The 19,665-nt window shown below is 41.5% G+C and overlaps 1 protein-coding gene across 4 annotated transcripts in view; it reads left to right on the plus strand.

Annotated features, from left to right (window-relative positions):
• LOC137188305 (pre-B-cell leukemia transcription factor 1) overlaps nt 1-19,665 on the plus strand; it is a 65,466-nt gene that overhangs the window by 14,869 nt on the left and 30,932 nt on the right. The window contains exon 1 of one of the 4 annotated variants that reach the window (XM_067597913.1): nt 14,026-14,342. The exons of the other annotated variants lie outside the window; for them this stretch is intronic. Within the exon in view, the coding sequence (XP_067454014.1) occupies nt 14,282-14,342 (61 nt within the window). The 5' untranslated portion in view covers nt 14,026-14,281. Of the gene's footprint in view, nt 1-14,025; nt 14,343-19,665 lie in introns of those variants that run through there. 4 annotated transcript variants of the gene reach the window in all.

A 19,665-nucleotide genomic window follows, 5' to 3' on the forward strand; every position in this document is an offset into this window, starting at 1 on the left:
TGAATGTTAGCTGCTTAGCTAACATTAGCCAATGTTATAATTTCACAGACATAGCTTCTGTTTAGCTTTGAATGTCCGGGGGAACTCTGACTATTATTTACCTTCCACTAGTGTTAGCTGTTGGTCAGTACTTAACTGTTATCTAGCTACAACATACAATACAGAGCTGGAAAATGACGCACGACAAGCTAACGTTAAAATCCTTTTTTGGCCTTGTCACTTTGTCTTTTGAACTACAAACAATCCCTGCTAACCTTTTAAGTATCAAAGGTTTCTCTCTAACAAACCCATGCAATGCATGTTTACTAAGTAACAGCCAAGATTTTAATTCTAAAGTTAGGATAACTCACAAAATAAATGTTGATGAAATGTAAAAATGAGAAGCCAGCTAACAGCACTGATTTGACCCTTTATTTAGGTTGTAGTGACAGGACATCTTATGTGATCAAACCCTGTTTGAATAACAGTACTGCTGAAATGCTTAAGTGACAAAGCAGTTTATTGATGGACAGAAAATTGATCAACATCAATTCTCATAATTGCTCTATGGTTTAGTAATTTATCAGGCAAAAATGCCACTTGCTGGTTCCAGCTCCTTATATGTTAGTATTCTACTTTCCTCTGTTTTATATAATTTTAAATTGAATATCTTTAGATTTTGAACTATTGGCTGGACAAATTGTGATTGGCATTTTGAAATTTTACAGCCTTAACACTTGGTTGATTAATCACAAAATAATCAGGAGATGAATCACTACTGAAAATAATCATTGTTTGCAGCTCTGGAAGCCAGCTGGCCAGCCTGTCATTGCTATTCCAGCTGATGAATTCACATTGCCACTGCCTCTGCTGTAAAAAGATTGTGTTGATAAGTTAATATTCTGACAACAGAGATGAGATAAAGAGGTTTTAGGAGTTTGGAGGATAGCGTAACCTTGATAAAATGCTCATCTCAGTGACATTGATTTTCACCATCCATCTTCATCTGATATGAAGTATGCAAATGGTGGCATCGGCTGGGAGTGGAGTACAGTGCTGTTAAATGGCCATTTCAAATGTTCTTTGTACCGTGCTGACTTCCAAAAAATTCACTGTCAGCTAGCTCATCACATGCTGAAGTCTTTTTGGAGACACTTATCCACCTTTATCTTATATCTTCCACTATTTTTTCCACTTCTATCCACCCTCTCTTCCCTCCTTTTTCTTCCCTTCTCCAGTTCTTCCCTTCCCCTCTCCTTGCATGCCATACAAATTAAATACTGACAGTGTCAGAACGGCTACTCATGAAATATTAACAGCTTGTAGAGAATTTTACATTGCTACATTTCTCTTCATTTTTAACTATGTCAGCACAGGCGGTGGAACATTTATTTGTGTGAGTTCAGGAAGGCTATTACTCTACCAGCTTTTTTTCATGTTTTAGATGATATCCATCAACCCTCTTTCCACACGTAGGCTAGTCTGTTTCACCTCAAATATCTTTCCCTCGCTAATGGCAGCGATAGAATATTCCACTGTTGTACCTACCGCCTGAACATGGGCTCTAAGTATTTTCTACCCTGGCTACACAAGATCTGGTTTGTAACAAGGTGTTTATTGCCTTATAAAGGTAGTAATTATTCCTTTATGGGCAGGATAAGACCAAACACATTGCATTAAACAGCATATGGTTAGTTGTTAAAATGTCTGCAGGGAAGGTATAACCTGAACTGCCTGTTATAAACAATAAGTCCAATTAGAAGCTGCCTAGTATTAGTGTTCCCAGACATAAAGGGGAAACTGCGAGAGGCATCACGCTTCTCTTATTAATTAATTCATTTTTTTTATCTCACCAGTGTGAGATAAAAAAAAATCTGGTCTCCAAGCTCATTCAGCTCAGTGGGTGGGGATGGCCCCTCTCTTTCTGCCATTTTGCTGGATGGCCCCTATAAAGATGGAGCTGTCAGTCATCTACAGGCTTCCCAAGTCCTGTGAGGCAGCGTCAGTTCTCACTGAGGGACTGGAACAATGACTTCTGTTGTCACACATGTGCATTTCTGTGGGCCATTCTGTAGACAGTGTGTTACCCTTTAATTAAATTCATCCTTTCAGTCTGAATGAAGCACATAGGGGGAGGAACACATGATGACTGAATATAGCAATGCAGAGTCAGGTCATTTAGATCCTGTGACTTGGGGGCATTTTTTTAAAGAATAATTGCAATTTATTACAGCTTGGGTTTTGATCATCATTTATTTCAGTTTTGCCATTGTACTAACCAAAGTAACAGCTGAGATCTGGAAACATGCCAACATCGCTAATGTCCAGTGGGACAGCAGTCAGAGAGTAAGACAGGTTGCAAACAAGCCAACAATTTACCTAGAATTTCTACTTTTTTTAAACTTTATTTGGAAATAAAAAGGCAAGTGTGCACACCTCAAATGTTGGTAATAATCCCCCATTGTACATGAAAACTACAGCAAGCACAGCAGGTAAACATTAAATCAAAATGTCGGTCTGTAAACAGCAGGTTGGATGTTTACAACAGACAGCTATGGTAAGAAATTTATTGTTCAACTTTGGTTTTTCTTCCAAGTGAGCTTGGCTAACCTGGAGGTTTGTTCAAAACGTATCTGATTGTCCAGATCTCAGCAGGAATATTGGTGAGTGCACTGTTCACCAGAATGATTACCAGAACTTTGAAAATAAGTTGTAGTAAATGAGAATTAACCTTTAGGGTTTTAGACCTACGAAGAATAAAATAAAAATAATTGTACTCGCATTTTTAACATATTTTCTTTCAAAATTGTAACACACTTTCAAACATGCTAAGATAGGAGTGGGCCATATGGATAAAATCCTCTGTCATGGTGTATGATTCTATATTGTGATATTGATATACTTTATATACAATATATACTGTATACTGACTCAGTAAATTTTCTAGAAAATCAATTGAGAAGCTGTCTATGTATAAAATAACAAGACAGAAATGTCTCTTTGCTATCCTAAGAAGTTCTACAAATAACAAATCAGGGTACTTTATCACACTGATACAAAAATCTAATATTGCCATAAAGCAGTCCCACTCATTGATCTGCAGAGTTTTACAGAGTTGTGCTAGTGTAATACTTCACACCCAGATATATTAAAGATATTCCTACCATAGAACAAATGGTATGGAAAATCCTCTGACTCACAGTATGTATTGTCACATCATCCAACTTCTACCTGTTGACAGTTCTGTAAATCAAAGCAAATCAGCTCCCTTATAATTACAAAAATACAGGTGTAGAATATTCTTTCTGTGATTGCTGTGTTGCTGTAAAAAATAAATGGAGGAAAACTAGTTAATGAGGTGTATCCTCCTGTCTTATCATATGTGGCTGGGGCTTCCTCTCCTCTTGACTAATGATGATGTGTGGCACAGGTAGCTGTCAGCAAGGCAATGATTAATTAAAAGGAAAACTAGGCCAATTTGTCAAATTGTTCTAACTGTGGTCAGAGAGCAAAGCTGATGCCTTCACACCCTCCACTGTACCTAGACATCCATAACGTGTTGGGTTCTGCAGCTATTTGTGAGATGTCTCATCAGCTCCGGGGGAGTTTTTATCGTCGTCTCTCTGCTCAGACTGTCTCAACACAGACCCGATAACAATTAGGAGGCGTCTGCTTTGGAATGGGGCTCAGAAATATGAGCGTGCCAAGCGAGGTTGACATAATGAACAGATGCAGCACAGAGGAGAGCAGCTCTTGTGTCTGCCGAGTTTGAAGTCTCAGAGAAGCATGCAGCCTTTTGCCACTAACATACAGTTAAAGCTGCATTTGATTTTCTGTGTTTGTGTTTTGGAGGTCCATCCATGCAACAGTGATTAGCATTGTTGTGAAGCCAGTGGCTCACAGCGTTGCTTTCACTGACTGAGGCTTCTCAGCTGCCAGCTGTGGGTCTCACTGCAGGCCCAGTGAAGAGAGCAGAAGTCTTGTTTGTGTTGGACTGCAGTGTTGCTCCCAGCATGCAGCCTGGCCCTTGTCAGCGGCCCTGTCATATCTGTCTCGGCCCTGTCCCGACAGCCAACCCGGGCTCCCATGTCACAAAGGCGGGCTCGTCCTAGGAGAGACAGGTGTCAGCAACCCACGGCCCCCCCTCTTCTCACTCGTCCAGGCAGATGCCTGCTGCGACGGAGCCACATATTTGAAGCTGAGCAACTCGGAAAGAAGGGTCATCTCTGCCACCCATTCACAGTTGCCTTATCGCAAGAGACCGAAGCTCTATCAGCGTGTGAGAGCGCCTGTGTCAGATATGGAGCATCCACCAGAGGAGACTGTCCCAGTCCAAGAGCATTACAGACTGGAGCTGCATCCTGACTGACTGACACGCTGACTGACAGCTTTATTGTGTCCTTTGAGGAACGGGGATGAAAGGCTCTCATGAAGAGGCCTTACAAACACAGACCATACTCAGTCATGCTCGGGAAGAATTGCTTGTTCCTTTGTATGCATTGTTGTTTCTTTGTATAGAGTCCACGTCTTTTAGCTGACAACACTTTTCTAATTGTACAAAAGCAGCCATTAAGGAATCTGACTCGTCATACTCTGGCTACAAAGCTTCAGCTCCAAAGATGCAGGAATTGAGGAACTCTTGTTAGCTTGTTAGCTTCTTTTCATAAAGAATTCCTCTGAAAATCGTTTAGCTTTTATTCAGGATACAGTAGATGCAGTCTATACAGTTGCTACTACCATTGACTTTTTGGATACAAGCCAAGCTATATGAGCAACTGTGACCATTAAACAATGCTGGCAGTTTCTTCTTTCATCATCTTTTTTTTATTCATTCTTAATAATATTTAAAATGTTTGGCTTACGAAATACCACATACATCTCTATCTTGTTGCGCAAACCAATTTTTATGAAACAATAGCACCACTATTGCTATTACAGCTAATTTTAGTTACAATACATTGCATTTCCTATAGCTGCTTCACAATAGAAGCTAGTTGTTAGCTTGTGGAAAGCTTTAAAGCGAGCCTTTGGCCTCAAGTGACAATTACGGGATATGGTAAATACTAAATCATAGTGTAACAATGGCACAAAAAGAGAGGAGTCATAAAGGCTCCGCAATATCAGTTACATCGCAATGTCTGTCTAATGTTTGCTAACATTAGCAGCCATAAGCTACTGGTCATACCAGTGAGGCCATTGCAGTAAAAACTCTCAGTATATTGAATTAAGCAATGGTGTGTTTTTGCTGATTATTTCAGTTAATTTATAAGAGAAAGAGTATGTTATTTCTTCTTTCAAAAGTTACATAGTTTTGCTTTAAATGTGAAGCAACAGTAGCAGGTAACATTCGGTTTCTATTAGCAGTAACTTATCAGCAAATACATCTATATGGAAGCATCAGTATGGCTCATATCTGTTACATAGATAGATAAGTATAGACATGCAGGTGTGGAACAAAACTCCAACCACAGAGATTTAGTTACAAGTAGCAAAAGTACTTAGAGATGCGTTACTACATGTGGCAAAGCATTTAAAAATAGTGCTTTTTCTCTAGTCGCTAGCACAACCTCACATGAGTCGAGCCAATGCAATGCCATATGTATGTAATCCTGCAATCCTGTCGCAGCAAGAGTTGGTGTTTGAGACTCGGGGCATTGAACAACACTTGTAAAAATAGCTTTTGGATTTTTCAAGTAAAGCTCAAGTCTGAAATGCTCTTTTTTTTCTTTTTTAACAGCTTCACTTTACAACATGTTCTGTATATGGAGAGACACAGAGAGATGCTAAAGTCCCATGATTTTAGAAGCAATTTGTCCATATTTCGCTGCTGTTCTACCTGCCAGTACATGACATTTTTATTCAAAGAATTGACATGAAAGCCAAATGACTAATGTCCCCTTTTCTCTCTTTCTGTCTTTCATTCCTGTCTTCATACTGTGGCTAGCATTCCTATTTTCTCTCTGTGTGTTATTTTTGTAGTGATCTAAATTGATCCACGGTGAAGCCGGACAAAGATTGCTGTATATTTAATGTCTTTCAGCAGCCACATTAAGAGTGTTGTTTGTAAGGGGGGGGGCGGATGGGGGGGGGGTTACTGTGACATTAATAATTTAATTGCTGTCGTGTATCTGAATGCTGCAGGAGCGCCAAGTGATGGATATTTTTAATGATATGAAGAGTGAAGCCCAGAAAGATCAATGCCAGCACACACACACGCTCAGTGTCTGTCAATGTGAATCGTAGGGCCTGGTGAGGATGATTGTGCTCCCACACTAATATTGTTTTGGTCCATAAGCCGTCTGGTCTGGTCTTACGGGCTGAAGGTCTCCGGCCCAAATGACTCTGTCCCCTTTGCTGGTGCTGTCAGAACTGACAGTCCTCATGTTTATTTCATTTTGCGTCTGGGCTGTCTCGTTTCCCTATCCTCCAATGTCATTAACGCTGCGAGCCAGGACCCTGCAGTGGCGCGCCTAATGAATTCCTCTGCGGCTCCTCACTCCCCACCTAGTTACCCCAGCTCAAGGTGTCAAATTAAAACAGCCTGGGAAAAGAGAGAAGAAACTGTTCTAGTATGTACAGTACGTGTGTATGTTTGTCTCATTGCTTGTATGTCCCTCTCATTGCATTATTTATTGTGTTTAGGGAAGCGATTTGTTTGAAGTGGTTAGGATTGTGACAGTGTGGATTTCCTGACCATTGAGAACAAATGAACAAAATGAACTTTTTATCTTTCAATTAAATAATTAGTCAACACCAAACAGAAGCACCTCTCTGCTGTAGCAATGAGTTTGATGCGAGCGATCCTGTAAATACAAGAGCTGCTTGTGATGTTGATTTGCTGCTTTAACCTCCTTTGTGTGATTATCATGTGTTACTTGATGAAGAATAGTTGCTTTCAACATTTGGGATCTCTGGGATGATTTGGGGAATGAAATCAGCAGCAGTGCGGATGCCTGGGTGACTGTTAATTGTGCTTATTTAGATGTCATTGTGATAAGCGTAACGAGGCTAGACATGTTATTGAGCTGTGAGGCTGCAATGGGAAAGCAGATTTCTTACATTCATCCCTAGCATATTCTCTATGATGGAGCCTTTATGTTGAGTGTTTATGATTCTGGGAAATATACAGTGTGAATAACATTGTTATTGTTTAGAGTCTGATCATTTTTACATTACTTACTTTTGTTAAAATAGCACTAATCTTTTTGTTCTACTTTATGATTATACAGGCTGCATATAGGGGTTAAGTGAGGCCAGTGCTATGTTTTACAGTATATGTCCATTTCCCAGTGGAGACCTTTCAGAAATGACCACAGTGCTGCTGCTACTGGAGTGTCAGAGGAGCAGGCCTCCCTGTGTGGCTCTCTCTCTTTCTCTGACAGCACCGGAAGATGGAAAATGGTGTCAATCAATTCATCAGAGCAACACGGGTGGCTGTGTAGAGAGGAGAGCTGGGGGCGTGGTAATGGCAGCGTGCAGGAGGAGCGCAGCACATGATTATGGCTCCCTGCTGCAACTATTTCCCCTCACCGCTGTAGCTGATGCTGCAGTGCCTTAATGGACTGATTGACTGTACACCCATCGGTGCACGGCTACAAAGAGTCCTGCGGAGCGTCCTTAGAGGACCACAATGGCAAATTGTTGTCTTGTGGGAGTGCGTGAAGGGCCTCCTTCTTAGCAGCTCCACAGTCACAGCCCTGTTTTGGACCATGCTTGTTAGACGGAAAGAATGTGCTGCGTTAATTAAAGATGTGTAAATATGCTTGAATGGGCCACATCTTCGCATTAGGAGAGATTTGCGGAATCGGCGCTGTAATATATTTTAATTAAGGATTAATTAAAAAATAATGGGGATTTTATTTTGCCTGGCAGACTGGGTTTGGACATGATTCTGGCGTCTGCTGTGAGCTCATCAGTGGAATATTGAGCACTTCTCCTGCTTCTCAGGAGCACAGGGAGACTCTCAAGGTCTCTTGAAAACAAAAGCTCTGCCCTCTTCTTTTTGAAAAAAAAAGAAGAAAGAAAACAGACATTTACTGTGGGAGGGAGTGGCCAATGCGTTGGCTTAATTAAATTTTTTTCTACACTAACCCCCCCCTCCCCTCATCCTCACCCTCACCCATCCTCTTCTCTCTTTTTCGGCTGGCAGAGCAGCAGAGTGGCTCTGAGACACGGAACACTAGTTGTGCTGGCAATTATGTTAATGGGATGCTATTAGGCCATGATTCCGTATGAGCGATCGGGGAGAAGAAGAGCCCCGGCGGCAGAAAATGATAACGGAGCGTGCGCCTCGTTGATACCGCTCCAGCAGGATCATTTGCATAATGAACCCTCCCCACTAACGAGGGGTGTGGCCTCAACACTGAGCTACTTAGAAAGCTTAGGAGTCGCAGCATGAGGCAAGCTGACAGTGAAAGCACAATGTGACAAAAAGATTCATGGACTTCACTAGTCGTTGCAAAACCCATTTTGGCACAAATGTAACTGTAGCATGCAAATTCCTCAGTTGGTTCCTTTGCAAACTCAGTTTAGAAGCACTGCTCGGTGTACAGACATGACAATGCAATTTCGTAGTTGTGCACTCTTATCTTGAACAATAAATGAAGGAATCTCCATATCTTGGACTGACTAAAATCAAAGGTGTTTTTGTCGCTCCTTGTGTAGTGTTGGCACATATAGCAATATTGTTATTTCTGGCAGCTATATTTTGAAATGTCTTCTGTTCAGAGTCAACATTTTGCATTCCATGTACAGCAAAACACACACACACACACACACACACAGACGTGCACACATTCAGGCACACTGTAGAATTTTTGGCTTTATGATTCACTGAGCGTTAAGGAGGAAACTACCTTGGGGCACCAAAGCCCTGTGGATTCCCTCAGCAGCTAAAATAAAACAAGCTGAGCAGGGATTGCTCCACTTCATTCACATTGCTGCATTTTCTAAATATACTGCATGCATACTAGTCTTTTTTGCCTTATTCATGCAGCTGAGGTTATGTGCTGACGCTATTGATCCTAATCCTAACAATTTATTATTAATTTGGCTGCATAGTGCAGCATCTTTATTTATGCATCGTTCCTCTCTCTTGATGTCTTGATGTATTATTTGTGTGTCCACGCAGCGTGCAGAGATTCCTGTCGTCTTTAGACACAGCCTCAGGATTTGATCAGAATGATCTGGAGGCCCAGGGGAAGACATTAAACACCCAGAATGCCCCTCAGGCTGCTCTCCTCTCCTCTCTTTCTCAACCTTTCATTCTCCCTTAATGAGAACTCCTCCTAATTATTTCAGTGGCTGGAGCGTGGGGACACAGCCGGAGTTAGATCCCCGGCGCTCGGACGTGACTGCTATGCTGATGAAGGCAGGGGATCAATAATTTAGGCCCTAGCCTTAATGGCGGGGTGAGGAGAAAGCGATACATCTGAGTCAGAGATTACATTTTAAAGGCACAGCCAGAGCTCCACTCCAGTCGGGCTAGCCGAGTTAACTAGAAACCCCTGAATGTGTTTGCTGTAAACAGCTGACACTTTTATGTTTACTGGAATCCTTATTGCTCTTCCTCTAAAGCTAAGTCTGGGTCTAAGTGCTTGTTTACCTATCTTTGTATATCCTGCATTCAATTATTGCAGTCTGCAGAGTCACTCTGAAAATGTCTCGCTCGCCAAATGATTTGCATTTGAAGTACATGGGGATATAATTGATTTAGAGGCATGAATATTGATAGCATCTTATCAGGTTGGTGCCCATCCCTCAAACCACTCTGTGGAGAATAATGGTCCTCTGAGCATTTTTCTGGTCATCTTGCTTTAGCGGATGCACACATAATCTTTAAGTGTACAGAGCCTCGGCTCCATGAAGCCCTTCCATTTCCCTCTGGGGAGGCATCCATGCATCTTTTAAGGACTCCTCACATCAAGAAGGCCTGAGCAGAGTACCCTGCAGTCTCTCCCTCAATTATTAAAGCTGGGATTTTGATGCTCTGTTTTAACTTAGCCTTGGAAGAGAAGAGAAGAGAAGAGAAGAGAAGAGAAGAGAAGAGAAGAGAAGAGAAGAGAAGAGAAGAGAAGAGAAGAGAAGAGAAAAGAAGAGAAGAGAAAAGAAGAGAAGGGAGCCACATGCAGAAGACAGTAGCCTCGCCAAGCCTCACATCCCTCCCCTGAAGGAAGAGAAAGATGGTGACAATTTTCTATGGCAATTTATTACAAGTTTTTCTCTTTTTTTAAATGGAAACTTGGAGGAGGTTTTGAAACATTCATATGGATTTCATATCGCAGACATTCCCTCTTCAAACAGAATAATTTACCGCGGGTTGCATTACAGTTTTCCAGCACTGCGTACACTGTCACTGTGTGATAGAAAAAGGGGCTGCATCCAATTATAACAGGGGACACATTTGCTCACAATGTTTCCTTTGATTGATGTGTGAGGGCTGTGGTCGGAGCTCTAACGAAGTCCAAATGGCTCGGATTGAAACATTACTTATTGACTCAGCCTGACAAACAATAACATCAACAACAGACATCAGTGTCCTCGGCGCTGGTTGCCATAGAAGTGGGAGAAATGAGTGATGAATCAACTAAACATGAGACAGGATCTCACGTTATTCTCATTATCACTTGTAATGTAAGAAGATTTAGTTATTGCACACAGACTCTGGGTACAAAATCCCACTTGGCTTTGATTTGATGTCATTGTTTATTTATTTTTTTTAATTTAAGTGCCAAGGAAGTCATGCAAACTCCACACATTGTTTGGCTGATGGCAATGGCACTCATATAAACTCCATTCATTGTCTCTGTGAACTCTGATTAAATATTGATATCTATGTAAACACTCGTGCCATATTGAGTACTTCATTCAGAGTCACAGTCTCCCTCCGCAGTGTGGAATGAGCTGCTGCTCGCTTGAGAAATAGGCCCATTGTTTCTGGGCTCACTGTTGATTTATGGTGACAAAATAAAGTGTTCTGACACCGAGCTGAAATTAAGGCCCAACCAAGGTGTTGGTGAATTTGAATAAATCCTTCTGCCGGTGCAAGGTAACACATATGTCCTTGGTTTGCGGCATACGTGAAGCAGTAATTTAATATTGTCTTCCACAGGCATAAATATTCTCTCGTTGGGAAAAGACAGAGGATTAGTACGGCCTAATTGATAATTGACAAGATTTATTCAGCTTCCGCAATCCATCAACATAGCACTCTATAGAGTTGTTACATGAAAGCCAGTCATGTTTTTGATTGTTTGATTTGCACGAGCGTGGTCCTAAACATGTTCTACATTCTTGCAAATGGAATTTTGGAGGTTTCTATCTGTGCATTAAGTTGTGTTGCCATCACTTGTAGTCTGCTCAAATGTAAATATAATAAATATGTCATTTTATGCCTTTATCGAAGCATTCTAAATTCTCAAATGGAGAACCAGGTCTTTATTAGAAAACCACTTACATTACAGACAGGCCTTCTTCCCCAATATAAAGTTATGATCAAATATTTTAAGAATTTGAGTGTGTAAATACAGTTCTCATACACTACTTAATTCCACTACTCCTAATTCCTCTACTTTGCAGTTTTTTCAATCGGTGTAAAGCTATAGTCAGTGAAGTTCAACACTTTAAGTGGCTTTAAGAGCATAATCCCATCCTTTCCTGCTAGGAATTTAATGTAAAACAGGAAGTGCAGAAAGTGTTGAGTTTCATGGACAATAGTTGAACAGTGATTGAAAAAACTGCAGTAGAAGTAATAGAAAATGAGTAGTGAATAAAAAGAGCATATCTGTTGGAAAGACAAATTCCAGTCACTTCTACTTTGCTGTTTTTTCATCACTGTTAAGTTGCCATCAGTGAAATGCAACACTTCCTGCTCAGATGCTTCATATTAAAAGCTTTCCTGCTAGGATTTTAATGTTAAAAAGGAAACACAGGAAGTGTTTCACTGACAATAGTTTAACAGTCAAAACAATTGAAATAATGGCAAAGTATAACAAATTAGAAATAATTAGTGAGTGAAAATAGTATTTCTGTTGAAACGAGAAATTCTAGCCACTTATACTTTGCTGTTTTTTCAATTAGTATTTAGCCACAATCAATGAAACACTTCCTGCTCACATGTTTCATATTAGGTTTTTCCCCCTCTTAGCATTTCCCTTCAATGTGAAAGATCTGCTTGTTTTGAGGTTCACCAACAATAATTTTACAGTAACCAAAAAAACAGCAAAGTAGAAGAAAATTCTAAATATGTGGTAAATGAAATAGTATTTCTGTTGAAAAGATAAGATAATGAAAGAATAAGTATGACGTATAGTAGGTTGTACTGATGAAAGGTACCATGCCACCATATAGTGACAGCCAATTGTATTGTGGTAATTCCACTTCCAAACCTCAGCTGTTTTTTACCCAGCCCTTATTAGCATATAGCCTTTATTTGTTTATGCTCACTGGTGATACTTGAGACTTGGTCATTGCATGAATCCCTGTCATTATTCGAGAACTGACTGTATACGACCATCAGGCAAATTGAGAGAGAATCTGGAAACACCATCATCCTGGATTGCATCTGCAGTTTAGCTTGAGGCACAGTGGAGCTCACTACCACCTGCGTCTTTCATCCTACACTGCAATAGTTACCACATACTGAGATAATACTACTGCGAGGGGAGACATTTTCTTTCCTTCTCTCTTTCTGTTTTTCTCTCTTTGTCTTTTCTCTGAATAATAGATCTCCTGCCAGTAGAGCTTCTTTTTTCCCTCCCTCAGTGTTTGCCTGGTATCTCAGGGTCAACTCAATGGCTATGTGAAATAGAAACATTATAGACTCTTACTGTAAGACTTTACACATGTGTGTGTGCAATATAGTAGACGATCTGTGTCTGAAATGCCATGCTCTTGGGAGAGGGAAGCTATCCACATATAAGAAATGAATAAGGTAATGTGCTGGGAGGTAATGGGTTTATGCAACATACTGGAACAGAGAAGCTCATTAGGAGACTGGAGCCTTAACCCCAGTGCTGTTTGCCTTTACTCCCTTTGTCATATCAGACTGGTGGAAGCCAGGGAATTTAGGGCTGGAGGGGGAGAATTCATTTTGGGAGGTGGAATTCAATACTTGGGGGTCTTTGCGCAGAGGCACAGGTGAGTTAGTTTATGTACAAAATGGCCTGTCTCCATGCAGCAAACCAGCCATGTCGTTCCCACTGGCAAGGAAGCACAATCAATAGGAAAGCACTCAGTATTAATACTATATAAGTCATCTATACGTCATGTTAAATGTGGAAAAAACAAAACCAGCAGTGATTCAAATCTAAATCCCAAATGCAAGTATTTACAGTATAAGGGTTGGGTACTGAACCTGAATACTTTTTTAGTAATGACAAACATGTGTCCATAGCAACAAGTACTGAAAAATGGCCTTAAATGTTTGGTGTGATTCATACTTTTATGTACAGCGAAGTCCATGTACAACTGCTTGTGATTAGACAACATTTAACATTTTGGAAGTTTGGCTTAAGAGGCATAGTGTAAGTTCAGGAAGAACACTGATGTTACACTCGTACTAGCTGATTGGCATCAGCTGTTTTATTCTTGCTTCACAATCACTGGTTCATATATCAGCTGTCTGGTAATGTCAAATCATATTCACGGTATTCATGGTTTTATAGAAAAACATGTTTATAAATGTTAAGGTATAGAAAAAATTATTGGTGTAGACTGAAACTCACACTCACTCGACACAAGTATTGCAAAATTTTAATTCCAATTTCTGTTATTATATTTGCTGCAACCATAATCGTCGCATCATATTCATTATTTCGTCAGGGAGCAAATTAACCAACAACAGAAATATACTTTTGCTTCTGATGAGGATTTTGTTGCACAGTGAGTGTAGTGTTTTGTTGTTATCTGCACACAACATGGACAGAAAAAAAAGGATGGGCATTCTGCCATCTACAGTGTTATCACACATCACTGGACAGCACATCAGCTGACTGAAGTGTGCTGCAGTATGTGAGCACTTCGCTCAGTGATGGTGTCAGCATTATAACTCAGTGAATAACATGCTTCGATAATGTTTCGCTTGTATGATTGAGACGTAGATGGGGGTTTGTGTCTCTCTTCAGTGGTAGGATTTGTTTGGCAGGCAGGCAGGCAGGCATCACCAGGTTTCTGGCCCGCGTGGAGGCAGAGTTTCCGGTCTATTTCCAGCGCTGCGTGTTCATTCTAGGTGACTGGGGGGACTGTGTGTCATTAAAGGCCCGTCCTCTGCCTCTACCCAAGTGTGAAATGCTGCGCCTTGGAGATGCTGGTCTGCTTTTGTTTGTTCGACCAGTTTGTCGCAACTCGGAAATCCTGGACAGAAGGTTAGTGCTGCTTTTAGAGGTCAAGAACACATTTCTTTTGGATATTATTTACTTTTCTTACACAAGCTATAACATGAGAGTATATCCTTATTATATATCATCATTATATCATTATCATCTCAAACTAAATATATAAATTAGATAGATAATTCAGACTGCACAGGCTTATTGAAAGACTAAGTTAGTATAGTATACAATTTTCTCATTTGCTGTCAGAAAAGAGAAATGAGTCTGTTGGGACATATCACCATAACAATAAAGTCTACCAATTATCCCCTTGTTGACAGTTTCCAAACCATTTTATAGTTGATTCAAAGATATAAAACTTTATTGGATAAAAAGATAGGGGACAGAGCACTGTATGGTTTTCTTGGCTCTAGTTTATGCTATCTTTATTATAGGTCCTTCATGACATTTAAAACTTTATTGGACAGGACTTTGAAATCTGGGGGCAGTATATAAAATGAGGAATTTATTAGACTTTGTGCCCTTTTGTGTAGGTTGTGTTTGAAATATCGTATAGAGAGACAGATGAGCTCAGCCTGTGTGGTTTTAATGCTGCAGTCAGTCAGTAATGATGTGCAGTAAAGAGCAGGTAACAGATGCTGAAATAAAAGGAACATGATATATCAATATTTAGCATAACAGATGTGATGTGGCATTTTATAATGCCAATAATCCCCGACTGACCCTGACCTAGCTCAGTGATTAGTAAATCTAACCATACAATGTTTCAGAGCTGTTTATTTTAGTTTCAGTTTATCTGATATACAGGATTTTATTTTTATTTTCAGGGTCATCCTCTAATGATGCACCGAGCTGAGACGTACATTTCCTGCACAGAGAATGATATGTGCTAGACACGGTTAAGGGAAGGCTATAAAAGCCCCATGTTAAGCCAGCAACTTTTTTCCCGAGGCAGGTGCGCATCCTCAGCCACGAGAGCAGAATTTAAAAGGAGCCGAGGAGGTAGGCTCTGCAGGGAAACCAAAGTAGGAAGTCAATAAGGCCTGAATCTTTTATGAAGGCAGAGGTATTCAGATCACAGCTCTGCCGACAGAAAGAGCAGCCTGCTGCTTATATGAGGAGACAGAGAGTAGTAGAGGGTCTAAATCTCTCCCAGATTTACCTCAGTCCTCATTAACGCAGGAGCTGCTGCATGTTTTGTGTCGTGCCTCACAGCGGAAGAGGGTGAAAGTTGTGAATGTTTAGTTTTCTTGCACTGTGTTGCCAAAAATGAGCATCAATGTGGGAATACAAGCATCGTGTCATAGTTACCATTCAGTATATTTTGCATTATGGTTGCATTAGTTAGATTTCATGATCAAGCATGATTTTAAGGATAAGTTATTGCAACTTGGATCTTATTTTATAATAACATTGTATTCACCAAAGGCTGGTATGCTCAAAATGAAATCTAACCCTGTCTGAAGGCCACACTCAAAGGTGGTGCAAAAAGCCTGCTGTCACAGAGAGGGGTGAGACGCAGTAATCATTAAAATATGGGGATAATGATGCACACTTTTGGACTGCCTACCTGTTAAAATCCTGCCTTCTTTCACACATCGGCACACCTGGCCTACTTCGATTGAAGCATTTTGGGGCCTTAAGAAACAAGAGCTGTCAGATGATCAGGTTGTAAATAAGCGAACAATTTAGCCAGCACTTAAAGATATGTATAGTTAAATTGGTTGAAACTCCTAGTTAGAACACTTCTTTGTCTATAAATTTGGCAAAGGGCATCATCACTTCCTATTTTGCCAAAGCTTTTATGCTTAAAGTGGTGCTAATCAATATTTTTATATGAACAATTGATCAAATGACCATGTGTAATGTGAAAGGGTTCACTCATAGTGACAGACCCACAAAGAATTATCAGCCAACTTAGATCTATGGAGCTCTATGGAGCGTTTCAGTGTCTTTTAGCTCATTGTTTTGGTTTATTTTACTGTTTGGTTAGCTCTCGTTGCTCTCATTAGCATCTTTTCCAGCCCCACTGGGCAGCTGTTTGCAGCAAACCAGCTCTAATAAACCCTCTGTATGCTACTGGCCCAGCATAAAACAACAGACAAAGTTAGCAATTAGCTGGTGAACATAGTGCACCATTCAGCACCTTAAGAGCAAAATGGGGTTTTTTTTAGGAGTTGATGGAGACCAAAACAAAGCTAAAAGGAGAGTGAATGTTGGACTTATATTTGTCAGGTGGTCATGAACACGACTGCAAATGAATAATAATGATGCTGCATGTCTGCTGGAATTGTAAAGAGGCAACTATTTGCTAACACATTTGTCATTATCTACTTTATAAGATGATAACACATCAATGTTGCATTTACAGCTTGTTGCGCTTCCCCCAATTGGCCAAAAAAATCATTTTATGCAGGTTTAAAGTTATTGAAGGCAAAGCTACTTTGAACAAAAAGATGAAGTATTCCTTGGCAGAAGCTGTAATACTGAAATATCAATATATTCTATTGTATTCATACCTATCTGTCAACACACACACTACACAGTTCCTGTGGGGCTGAAAGACTATCTCTGTGTCTGCTGTCCTCACTTCACTTAGACTTTTACTGAGTTGTGCTGAAACAGAAAGAGAGACTCAGGCAAGTTGAAGGGAGGGGGTGTGTGCTTTATGGTTAACTCTTTGTGGGCCACACATGTCTATTTTTTAACAATGCACTTCTCCCCGGTTCTGGAGCCGCTGACCATCAAAGTTAGATCTTTCTATCTCCTCAGAGAGTTCAGCTCAGTCCTCCTCACAGCAGTTTACATCCCCCCACAGGCAGATAAATCTTTAGCCCTGAATGAGCTGAATAGGATTGTAAATGGACTCAAGAACTCACACCCAGAGTGTGCGTTCATTGTTTTGGGAGACTTTAACAGAGCCAACATGGTTCTCCTGAAATACTATTAACATATCACTTTTCCCACCAGGGGAGAGCAGACGGTGGATCACTGTTAGGCTGTATTCAGACCAAAGCCGGCAGTGCAGCGAAAAACGCCAGTCCTCGCATTCATTTGAATGAGGATAGTGCGTTTAGGCCGCAGGGGTTTTGGCTGTAATGGCACCACACCAGCCTGCGGCGTGAAAGTTGATTGAGAGTCAATTTTTGGAGAAATGCAACCCAACGTCACTGCAGCTGAAGGCTGCAGTGGCCAAGCACAGCCGGCGAAGATCAGAGCTGTACAACCCTGCCATGAGGGAGGACAAAGACGTTACTAGGAGGAGGGGAGGACATTTCTCTTCATTTGATAATGTTAAAAGTAAAGTCAAGCTTTTTTAAAAAAGATGAGATAAAAAGAGAGTGAGAGAGAGCTGAGAGCACTAGCGAGAGAAAGACAGAGAGAAGAAAACGTTATTTTCTGATTGTTTCACAGCTGTTACGTTCTAGAGCACAAACATGCCCACACCCCCACACACCTCCACTCAACCTTGCAGCAGTGCGCCGCAACGCCTGATTTGGTCTGAATACGGCCTTACACCCCATTCAGACACTGCTATAAACCCCTCCCCTGCCCTGCTTTTGGAAAGGCAGACCACTGCTCCATCCAACTGTTGCCTGCATATAGGCAGAAACTGAAACAGGTAAAACTGGTTTTGAGAGTAATTTACAAATGGAAAAAAGAGGCTGAGGGGTTCTTACAGGACTGCTTTGAGACAACTGACTGGTGAATGTTTGAGGACGCAGCTGATGGCAACATCAGTGAATACACAGACTCTGTCAGACTATTTAAGTAAGTGCATCAACGATGTTCCAAAAGCCATCATCTGCACCTACCCCAACTAGAAACCCTGGGTCAGCTGAGAGATCTGCGATAAACTCGGAGCACAGACCACCACCTTCAACGCAGGGGACCCTGATGCCTACAAAGCAGCCAGTTATGATTTCTGGAAGTCCATCAGGGATGCCAAGAGGGCCTACAGGGACAAAGTGGAGTCCAACTAGTACAGCTCTGATCCCAGACATATGTGGAGTGGATTATGCTGCATCACAGACTACAAAAGGAAAAACAAGGACATTGTTCAGCCCAGCACATCACTACTGGACAAGCTCAACATCTTTCATGCTCAGTTGGGCAGGGAGGCTGCCACATTGATCCTAGAAACAGCCAAGTGAGACGGTCCTTCAGAAGGGTCAACCCTCACAAAGTTCTGGGGCTGGACGGTATCCCAGGCCAGGCTCTCAGGGCATGTGCTGATCAACTGGCAGAGGTGTTCACCAACAACCTCTCCCTGAGTCAGTCCATGGTCCCCACCCCTTCCAAGGCATCCACTATCATTCCTGTCCCTAAGAAACCGGTGGCCTACTGTTTAAACAACTACCACCCTGTCGCACTGACATCAGTCATCATAAAGTGGTTTGAGCAACTAGTTAATCTGCTCCTCCCTTTCTTACACCTTGGACCCTTGTCAGTTTGCATGAAGACAAAACAGGGGCACGGATGACACCATCACGTTGGCGACACACACTGCGCTTATCCACCTGGAACACATATGTGAGAATGCTCTTCATTGATTACAACTCAGCATTCAATACCATCATTCTCTCAAAACATGTCTCTAAGTTTGTTGATTTTGGACTGGAGACCTCCATCTACAGCTGGATATTCAACTTCCTGATGGGTCAATGGGTAGGCCCCACGTGGTGAGAATTGGCAGCCACACCTCCTCACTGATACTCAACACAGGCATACCACAGGGCTATGTGCTCAGCCCCTTCCTGTACTCCCTGTTCACTTACAACTGTGCTGCCAAGCACAGCTCCAATGTCATCATTAAGTCTGCTGACGACACAACCATCCTTGGCGTCATCACGTACAACAATGAGACAGCCTACAGAGAGGAGGTGAAGAGACTAACCAGCTGGTACCATGACAACAACATTCTCTCTCAACGTCAGTAAAACTAAAGAGATGATCGTGGACTAGAGGAGACAGCAGGGGGTGGACACCTCCTCTCCACATTGGTGATGCTGAGGTTGAAAGGGTCAGCAGCTTCAAGTTTCTCGATGTGCACATCACCGAGGACCTCTCCTGGTCACTACACACAGACACCATGGTCAAGAAAGCCTGCCAGTGGCTCTATTTCCTGAGGATTGCAGAAAGGTCGAGGTTGGTCTTTGTGAATGTCGGCCAGTTATACCGGGGCTGGGAGATGTCCACAATAACAGACCTTTTTTATGTCCTCTTTCTCTCCCAGCGATGCTCCGCTGGCTCTCATTGCAATTAAAACCAAGTGTCCATCAGAGGCTATCTCTGCTCTGTGTGGCCCATATGTTTGGGTGCTGATAGAGCGTGGATTACTCTGTTTGGGACACAG

Source organism: Thunnus thynnus, chromosome 8 (assembly GCF_963924715.1).
Source record: "Thunnus thynnus chromosome 8, fThuThy2.1, whole genome shotgun sequence".
Lineage (NCBI taxonomy): Eukaryota > Metazoa > Chordata > Actinopteri > Scombriformes > Scombridae > Thunnus > Thunnus thynnus.